Source organism: Scaptodrosophila lebanonensis, unplaced genomic scaffold, assembly GCF_003285725.1.
Source record: "Scaptodrosophila lebanonensis strain 11010-0011.00,11010-0021.00 unplaced genomic scaffold, SlebRS2 tig00000080-arrow-pilon, whole genome shotgun sequence".
NCBI lineage: Eukaryota > Metazoa > Arthropoda > Insecta > Diptera > Drosophilidae > Scaptodrosophila > Scaptodrosophila lebanonensis.
Genome location: NW_022060561.1, coordinates 1,968,399 through 1,978,499, shown reverse-complemented (window position 1 = coordinate 1,978,499; position 10,101 = coordinate 1,968,399). Strand labels below are relative to the sequence as shown.

The 10,101-nt window shown below is 45.8% G+C and overlaps 1 protein-coding gene across 1 annotated transcript; it reads left to right on the top strand.

The window, feature by feature from the left end:
- Window positions 1-2,892: 2,892 nt before the first annotated feature.
- On the top strand, window positions 2,893-9,476 carry LOC115625863 (protein tiptop). The gene is made up of 2 exons (XM_030521074.1): window positions 2,893-3,168; window positions 4,609-9,476. Exons 1-2 carry the CDS (start codon window positions 3,113-3,115, stop codon window positions 7,610-7,612), a joined length of 3,060 nt encoding a protein of 1,019 aa, XP_030376934.1. The 5' UTR covers window positions 2,893-3,112; the 3' UTR covers window positions 7,613-9,476.
- The last annotated feature ends 625 nt before the right edge of the window (window positions 9,477-10,101 follow it).

Genomic DNA, 10,101 nt, shown 5'->3' with positions numbered 1-10,101 from the left:
CACATTTCATAATGTTCATAGGTATAGCATATAGAAGTGAATGTCCATCCATCCGCATAAGCTTTGAAAACATTTTCCAAGTCGAAGGAGACTGAAACATAAATATCAGTGTCCGAACTGGCAGAAATCAGTTGAAAACAACTTCCTTTTTCAAGCAAAATCACCTTCAGGTGTAGAGAACTCAGTCTTCTGCTCATTGGGAACCAGCACTGCGTATACTTAACGTGCAAACACTCAAAAACTAAAAGGCTCAATGGAATGGGGAACCCTTCCCAAGCACGATAGAGAGAACACACACACACACACACACACACAAACACAAGTACACAAGCGTGTGAGTTGAGTCGCTCCTACGTTTGAGTGTAAAGGAAATCAAACAAAGCAAGAATTGGCTGCTTGTTCTTCTTTTTTTTTGGAGAAAATGATGAAAATAAAATGCCAAACGAGAAACTCATAAAGATGCGTAATGGTTGCCTGCGCACAAGTATCGGAAAATAATTAGAGGCAGAAGCAAGTGGCGATAGGCAAAGAAAAAGGCAGCGGCAGGGCAACTCGAGAATGTGCAACAAAACGCGACAAGGAGGCGACAAAAAGAAAAAAGCAACAAACATTTAAAGGATATGAGACTTGGCGAGCAACAAGCCCATTGAGCATACGTACATACATACATACATATGTACATATTTACGTTTATTTGTGTGCTTGTGTCTAGAGAGGGGGTCGCATGCAACAATTGTGCTGTCCAGAGTTGGTTGAGGGGGTTGGTGGAGCGAGGTTTGCGGCAGTCGCGTTGTTCGTCTGGAGAGCGATAAGCGACTTGATTTAGCATTTTCGATATGCAAATACAACAATACCAACAACAAAAGAACTACTTATGCCCACTTCAGTTCTAGCACGCGACTGCGACGCATAATGCAGCAGCAGCGCCCACCCCCTACAGCTATTTGCGCGCACACACACACATACACATGTATCTACTTAATGCAACAACAACTGCAGCAGCGCTCTTCATTTTCAATTTCAATAAATAACCTTGATTTAAGCGACAGCGACGCAAGCAGCGAAGCGCCAACGCAAATGCCGCCAAACACCCGCACGGACGTACACGTATATGTGACCAGCTGCGCGCACACACACACATACACACACACGCCGAGACGGACAAAGTAAAAGAGAGACAGCGTGCAGACCGGCCCCCCCACACCCAAACACCTGTCACACGTGCGCTCCAACAATAAGGCGCTCTCTGCCATTCTCTCTCTCGTTCTTGCAAAATATGCTCCAAAATGTTCTCTTTACACTGCGCTCCTCATGCAGCTGTTTCAGTTTCAAGCGTTTCGTATACAACTCTTTTCTCCTTTCTCGTCTACGCCACGGCACACACACATTAATCAAAACAAAACTGCAGTCAATTCCTCAGCTTTACTGTCCAGCGCATGCGTCGACGCTCAGCAGCAGCGACAACAACAAAAAATCAAAGGCGGCCATAAAGCAGCAGCAGCAGCAGCGGAACAATAACACACACACAAACAACAAACATACAATTTGTTGCTCTCGCTGTCGCTGTTGCTATTGCTATTGCTGCGGTGTCGGAGTAGGGCTCTCTTTTTCAATCCGATTCGGGCTCTGCCGCGGCGCTGCTAGTTTTGTTGCTGCTGCTGCCGGTATATATCAATTTAATGGGGAAAATGTCGTCAGCTCTCTTGCGCGCACACAATTTATTTCTCTCTGCTGCTACACGACGTTGAACGTCGCGGCCGCTGTCAGCTCTCAACGTTGTCAGTGTCAAAAAGATGTTTTAGTCGACAACGGCAGCGCTTAACGAAATCATGTGGCATATTTTCATTGTTGGATTTTTCGCAAGAAATTCAACAGCAATACCAACAGCAACAACAACAAGAACGTAGTAACGGCAGCAGCGACGTCGCTGCTGGCAGCGTGCTGCCACAAAATTGCAACGCGCGCGTGTCAATCAGTTTTTGTATGGTGGTGGGCAGCAGCATTGGCAGTTCCTCTATGCCTAGTATTTGAGTTACCGCTACAAAAGAAACAAAGAAACAACCGTTACAATTGTCGTTAGCAAGTCGCGCGCGTGTTCGGACATGCAGGCGCACAGTTCCCACTAGTCCCTATACAAAAAAAAAACACAAACATAAACAACAAAAATAACAACAACAAGAACAACAATGAAGAACTGTTGAAGAACATTTGGCGAAATTCTACAAACGACAGAAACGGCAAAGCAAAAGCAAAAACAAAAATAATAATAAATTTTGTGGCAAGCCGTCAGTAAATCATTAAATTAATAGCCTTGCTCTGGCCACTCTGACACACAAACACACACAGAGACACACATACAGGCACGCATACGCAACGTGCGTGTGTTTGGTTGCCAGTTGCCAGGAAGTGCTTGGAATTGGCGGCAGTTTTGACCGCAGCGACAAACGACAACAATAATAATAACAACAACAACAACAAAGGTGGCTGCAACGCGCCCAACAACTACCAACACATACACGCACACACACACACACAGACACGTAGATTCGCACTCACACAGCCATCCATCGACGAGTTCAGTTCTTCAGCGCGCGCGTTCGTCATCAAGCAGAGGCCGCTGCGCCCCTCCAGCCGCACATTCCGCCCTCCCGCCATCGCCGCCCATTGTGACATTTGATTTATTTGACGTGTGTGTTTTTGATAGAAGCTCAACACGAAACTGACACGTTCACACACACGCGCAAACAAACTCACAGAAGCACACACACACACACACCCTCGCCACCCTCGCCAGCGCCCTCACGCACGCGAAGACGCCAGCCAGCCAGCCAGCCAGAAGAGAAGAAGAAGAAGAATTTATCGTGCGTTTTAGCAAAAATAAAACAAAATCAAATCAAATAAATAATTCGTATTTGTTTTGTTTGATGGCTGAAGACGACAAGAAATTAAATCTGCTCGCTTTGCCTTCGCTCCTCAAGTGTGACACAACAACAAAAACAACAACAACAGCAACAAATCACTGCACCATAAATGCGAGAGCAGCAACAATAAAATAAACAAACAAAGAAGTAACTCCGACAAACACGCGCATCTCAACAATACTATTGACAAAATGATGCTGCACGAGGCTGTCATGTTGGAGATCTATCGTCAGGCGTTGAGCGCAAGGTGATTGTGATTATCAAGTGATTTCTTTGCCCCCAGTTTCTCGCTGTGTATTAGTGCAAATTTTTAGCTTGCAATACGACTATCAAACGAAATCGAACCCCCTAAATAGCAGTTAGTTTGAGCGTAGTTGGTGGTCCTTTGAACTTTCGCTGTTCTTAAAGGGAAAGTGAATAAAATTGTCAATATTATGTGACCAGTGGGCCTTTTTTAAATCATGGCAGTTTTTATATTCTTTGCCCAACGAGTAAAAGGGCCTTTGTTAGTGTTTTCCAACCGTCCGTCTGTCTGTATAAGCCCCTAGGAACTCAGAAAGTATGTGAACTAGAGCTGCGAAACTTGATATAAGGAATGTGCTTCCTAACCCCTCTTTATATGCATATGTGGAGATCTGTAGTGTGTTTATTGGAGAGCTATATTCTCATATTGTTCAGTTCCATCTACGATCTTTTAGCTGTTGTTTTGTAGAGCCGACTTAAACCACAACTAGAACTGAACCCTACCCTTTCAATTAATTCTTTTCAAATACAAGTACTGTTAACAGAAATTAATGAACAATTTATTGTGGTCACATATTAGTTAATTTTATAAGAACTACTGACTTGTGTTGTTCGTTAAAAATGATAGCCAGCAAGGATTTCAACTCTTTCTCTTTTTTTGAGAAATTTTCTTTCAGTTGAGAAATTTGAGTTTGACATCAAATTGAAATTAATATTTTATTTGCTTTATTTATTTATATTTCTTCACTCTCTTTAATCTTTACCTAAGCTCTGTCCTAATAAATTTATCTTTACTAATGTTATAAAGAGGAAAGATTTAATTGTTTGTTTATTTGAATTGAAAACTCCGAAACTACTGGACCGATTTGAAAGATTCTTTCACTGTTGGGAAGCTACACTATGTGTTATATATATATTTATATTTATTGTTAAATTTCATGATAACTTTAATAATTTGTATGACAAAGAGTTCAAAGAGGGAGTATATTATTAACCATCTTTTAACTCTTAGTCATAAAATAATAATTTCAATTTAATGTCAAACTCAAATTCCTTCACTAAACATTGCTATCTAGTCTAAACGTAATGGCATATATACATATATATATGTATTTCAGTAAGCTTATTGGACTTGTTAAACTTAGCGCCATTTATGAAAAAAATAGTACCTGCTTAAATAAAATAGTTATTTTTTAAATGTTTATCAGCACTAAACAACAATTTGTTGTTTATAATGTTTAGTGAAAATGTATTTTAAATAAAGTGTGTGAGGCAAGGAAATGTTGTGTGAGGAAAATCAAAGCTCTCTCTCTATCCTTCCACTTAGCAGTGATATGTTTCCATTTATTCAAGCCAGTCTCTTCTGGTTTATAGGGTTCGTACAGGGCGTTCTTTCTGTAACAATTAAGCCCCTATCTGACTTATCGAATGTATTTTGTTGCAGTGAATTGGCGAGTCCGCGGTGCCAGTCCCGGGAATCCAATACTTCGGCGACAGCGGGCGATGCACGCTGCCCATCCACCGAATCCCATTGCTCGGCCAATGATTGTTTGACACCAGCGCCAACGCCGACACCCACATCGCCGGTGGGATTGCCGCTGACGGCAACGCTGGCGCCCGCAGCCGCTGCCGCTCTGCTTCCGCCACAATCGGCCGCCATGGCTGCCTACCTGGCAGCGGCCCAACAGAATCATTTGCTGCTGACAAACCCACTGGCGGCAGCCGCATCTCTGGTACAGCAGGCCACGCAACAGTCGCGCTCCCCGGACGCTGCATCGCCGCAGAGTGGACAGCAAGAGGAGGCGCCCGCTCTGGACTTTAGCAGAAAGCGCACGCCCAGCGATTTTGAGGCCAACGCTGGCAGTGAGGATGAGGAGGAGCAGCGCGAACAGGAGGCGGGTGAGGCGACCAACGACGATGGCAACTGTCCACTAGATCTCTCGGTCAGCACACGCAAGCGACCGACACAAGAGGAGCAGGATGCACCGACCAGGAAGACGCCTCGTAGCAGCGACTACAAGTCCCCTTTGCCACCTGGCACCTGGGTGCCTCCTCTGAATCCGTATCTAGCTGCTGTGGCGGCGGCCAACAGCATGTCGCCCAAAAGTCTGGACTGGAATGGCGCCAAGATGGCAGGAGCCGGCAAACTGGCCCCCAATGAGGCTACAAAGGCGCTGGAGAAGATGACCGAGATGAGCAGACTGGGAAGCGCTGTGACGTCTGCCAGCAGCGAGGAGTCTTCAACATCGGCGAACCGATCGGGCAGCAGTCGCCACAGTGCCTGGCAGTCCCATTGGCTCAACAAGGGTGCCGATGCGGCCAAGGATGTCTTCAAGTGCGTGTGGTGCAAGCAAAGCTTTCCAACGCTCGCCACCCTAACCACACATATGAAGGAGACCCAGCATTGTGGCGTCCATGTTGCTCCTCCCACATCTGGGGGCAGCAACAACGTCTCGAATCAAACACCGACACGTCCGGCAACAGCTGCTACGTCCACTTCGTCCAGCTCCTCCTCGGCGTCTTCAACAGCATCATCAGGCTCGGCCAAATCCGAACTCAATATGCTCATCAAGGAGACCATGCCGCTGCCTAGAAAGCTGGTGCGCGGCGCCGAGCAGACTCGGCAGATTCTCAAATGCATGTGGTGTGGCCAGAGTTTCCGCTCCCTGGCGGAGATGACGAGCCACATGCAGGAGACCCAGCACTACACCAATATCATATCGCAGGAGCAAATCATCTCGTGGAAGTCGGGCGATGAGAAACCGTCTTCGGAGCGGCCAGCCAATGGAGGTGGCAGCAACGCGGTGGCATCCACTACCGCGCCAACACCAACCGTCAGCGCCGTCCTCACGTGCAAGGTGTGCGATCAGGCCTTCCCCACCCTGAAGGAGCTAAGCACCCATATGGCCCAGCAGGCGCATTACAAGGAACCCCCCAACAACACGAGCGTTTCACCGCCAGCCCCACCCGCACAGGTGCCGGCTTCGAAGCGGGGCGGACGTCAGGCGCGTGAGAAGCGCAAGAAGTCGTTGCCGGTCAGAAAACTCTTGGAGATGGAACGCAATGCAGCACATGACTTCAAGTCGGCAGCCAGTTTGGACTCGGCCCTGAAGCCACTGCGCGACTTTGCCGCCGCCACCAAAATCACGTGCGAGAAATGCGGCAGCAAGATAGAGACGGCTCTGTTTGTGGAGCACATCCGGAAGTGTCTGGGGGACAGCATACCCATACCTCCCCGTCGACCGCCGCCCACCTCGGAACGCCTGCCCAGTCCAAGGACGCCCAGCAGCCCACTGTGCGAGAAACCTGGCATGGGATCCAGTGGAGCACCTTCCGTTCTGAATGCCATTGAGCAGCTCATCGAGAAAAGCTTCGAGACTCGCGGACGCATGGGAGTCCCTCATGGGGGTGGCTACGCAGATGCGGGCACGCCGCTGGGTGCCAGCATTCTGAAGCGTCTGGGCATCGACGACAGCAGCGACTATACGAAACCATTAATGGATGTCCAGACCATGCAGCTGCTACGTTCCTATTCGGCGCGCGATCGCAGCGCCAGTGAATCGAGCTCTACGAGCCGTGTGGACTCCGCATATACACCTGAACGTCAGCAGCCGACGCCCAGACGCACGCCCGAAGTGCCACCGCCGCCACCACCTGCTCCGCCAACGACCATCAAGTCGGAGCCGTTGGATAACACAGAGCTGGACAACGTCAGGAGCCATATAGCCGTGAAGAAGGAGTTCAGCATGCAGGCGCAGGAGCAAGTCGAGGCGCCACGCACGCCACACAGCCCCAGCGTGGCAAGTGAACGTTCGAGCACCCCTCCGCCTCCTCCCGCGGATACTGGCAGCTTGTTGGCCCTCAATTCCATGTTCGATCAGCTCAATAGTCTGAAACAACTGGGCAGCGAGACGAACAACAATAACAACAACAACAACAATCAACATCAAGTCGCCGCCAAGAAGCCGAACGCTCATCCGCTGGCCGCTCTCCAGAAGCTATGCGAGACGACAGATCCGCCGGCGGCAAACACGCGCAGCTCCTCGACAGCTTCGGCGACGGCCAATGGCAACGATCTGGTCGCCTTCAGCTGGGCCTGCAACGAGGCCGTGCTTAGTGCCGCCGATCCATCGATTATCAAGTGCTCCTTCTGTGATACACCGTTCTGCTCCAAGGGCGCCTATCGCCACCATCTGTCTAAAGTGCACTTTGTGAAGGACGATGGCGGCGGTGAATCCCCAGCCGCCTCTGTCGCCGCGCAGTCGCCCAAATCGGCGCTCACATCATCACCGAAATCAAGAAGCCCGATGGCGCAATCGCCCAACACACAAGCCAACACACATCTCCAGCCCCAAACACCCACCATCAATCCCTATGACGAGAGTCCGCAGTCGAAGTTTCTAAAGTACACGGAGCTGGCCAAGCAGCTGTCCTCGAAGAATGCCTAAAAGTCCGATTCAGAAGGGGAAGAACTTCATCAACAACAACATGTCACAACAACAAACATACAGACACACTCGTTTGTGCATTGATTTCTGATCGAGAGCACAAGCAGAAGAGAGCGTTAACTGTGTGCTCTCTCCTGCATGTTCGTGCTCTCAATATTTGCGCTCTTTGCAGCACTTGCAGCAGCTCGTCACAATTTCCCCTACTTTGCTGAATTGATTTAATACAGCAGAGCGTAAAATTCCCCAAGCAGAAAGGCCAAAAGTCAAAAGGGGCCAGTCGTTCGTCACTTCATCAATGCGTCAGGCAGACAATTTTTATTGTTTACCAATCGCGTTAGCTTGCCATCGCACTCGCACTCAAGCGTGCAGGCCAAAATTCAATTACACCACCAATTTGACGAACTGCTGTCCATCAAGCACACCAACACGCACACGCACAAATACTTTTACACTTTCATGTGCATGAACTACTGTTGCAGCAACGAGCGCGAAAGAGACGCCTGTAGTATGCATCGCGTGTAGTTTGACGAAAGGCGACGACAACAGTTCGTCAAATCAGTCGAAACGCAAAACTAAAAACACAAAGCCAAACGGCAAAAACAAAATACAAAAGCAGACAGCTGACCATGCGATTGGATGGCGGCACACGAGCAGCAACAAAAACAACACAAATACAACAACAACAACGGTAACTGTAACAGTGCGCTCAAGTAGGTGGGGAACTTTTTGGCCTCCATTGAGTGTAAAATGTGAACAGGTTTGAGCGCAGAGGAGAGCAGAGCAGAACAAAGCGAACCGAATCGAATCGAGTTGAGTTTGTCGGTGTATTGCCGTTTTAGTAGAAATTATAAGCAGAATGTAAAGAGCGTGCCAAAAAGTAAGCAAATATGCAAATATATACATATTACCAATTAAGTCATTACAAACAAGAAACGCAGTATACGTAACATTTTTGAAATATTAATCTTAAAAAGTTAACCTCATTTTGAAAGGGCAACACAGCAATTACATTTCAAATTGTATTTGGCGCCAAAATGAAACTGTCTACCAGAATTAAATGAAATGTAGAGCAAGCGACTTGAGGAGAATTCTACATCAATACAATGTACATAACTAGCTCTTAGCACTTTCCTTCCACATGCCTAAAACAAAAGTTAAATAATAATTAAAATATGATAAAGTATTTACATAACTACTACTACTATACGAAAACAAATAACTGATAGATACGAGAGGGAATAAATCAAATCAAAATGTAAGCACGGCCGTAATTGAAACGCATGTATACGCATTAATTATAAATTATACAAAATTATAGAGTACGAGTATATACAACATATGGATACGAAAATCAATCGCGATCAATCTCAACAATAACACAAATGTATACCTACCTATACGATATTTAACCTAAGATTAAACCTAAGACTTTCAGCAAGAGGGTAGAAAAGAAGAGGAGGAGGAGGAGATTGAGGAGGGGAAACGAAACGAAACTAAAATGTAAAACATTTCATCAGCGTCGTCGTCTCATCATCACCAGAAACTATTTAAAAAACAAACTACATACTATATATATTGTAATTGTACGACTTGTATTTGAGTTTTTGTGATATTATTTTATAAAAACCATTTGCTTCCCTTCCGCCTAGAGTGTAAGTCTTTGCCAGTGTTGGGCAACAACATGCAACATTTCCTCTCCCCAACCGAACACTTGGATTTTAGAACTTTTTAAAAAAAAATATGTACGATATACTGGAGCGTTTTTAGATTCGATTGGTGTGGGCAGCCAAAATTCAATTACAAAACAAAAAGCGCCAAATAAAATTATCTTCAGAATTATAAACACAAGCAACCGCTCGCTCAACAGCTCAATACAGAAAAGCAATTCAATAAAAACCAACAGTTGTATGTTTCAAATTGCAAGAAAAATATAAATACACTTCACTCTTATTTAATGGACTTTGGACAATGCTATACTTTTCAGATCTACAGCATATTTATGAGTATTTCGTATTTAAAAATCACCTGGACAAGAGTAATTCAGCAATGGATTGAAGTACCCTCGCTGATGAACGCGAGGCTGCAGATAAATTTGAATTTTCAACAAAGATTTTTCCACATTATATGAACAGCCCTAAATAAAAGCATATCAAGAGTAAAGAGTTCAGAAACTGCAGACCGCAGATACGGGAAGTGGAGCAGTTAATAAACGGGAAGGTAAGCAGAATTGATGCATTTACGAGAAAAATGGATAGCTGCATGAGTCCAAAATTTGATGTTGGAGGATGGATGGACAAGTTTGAGGAACACAAAGGCTTGGCAAAACTTTAATAACAATAGTGTTATTTAAAAACCCCTTTCGGATTAAAATGTTAAAGTTAATGTATCTTTAAAAACATTTCCATTATATCTTAAAACTGGTTGTTTCTTTTTAATGATAAGCTAGGAAGTTGTGTGAATTGCTTTAAAAGCTACATCAAAGGCAGATT

Bases quoted from the DNA above. Each gene is read 5' to 3' on its own strand.
- LOC115625863 (XM_030521074.1), top strand. From the start codon at position 3,113: ATGATGCTGCACGAGGCTGTCATGTTGGAGATCTATCGTCAGGCGTTG. The intron at 3,169-4,608 runs GTGATTGTGATT...ATTTTGTTGCAG, and splicing joins CGTCAGGCGTTGAGCGCAAG to TGAATTGGCGAGTCCGCGGT.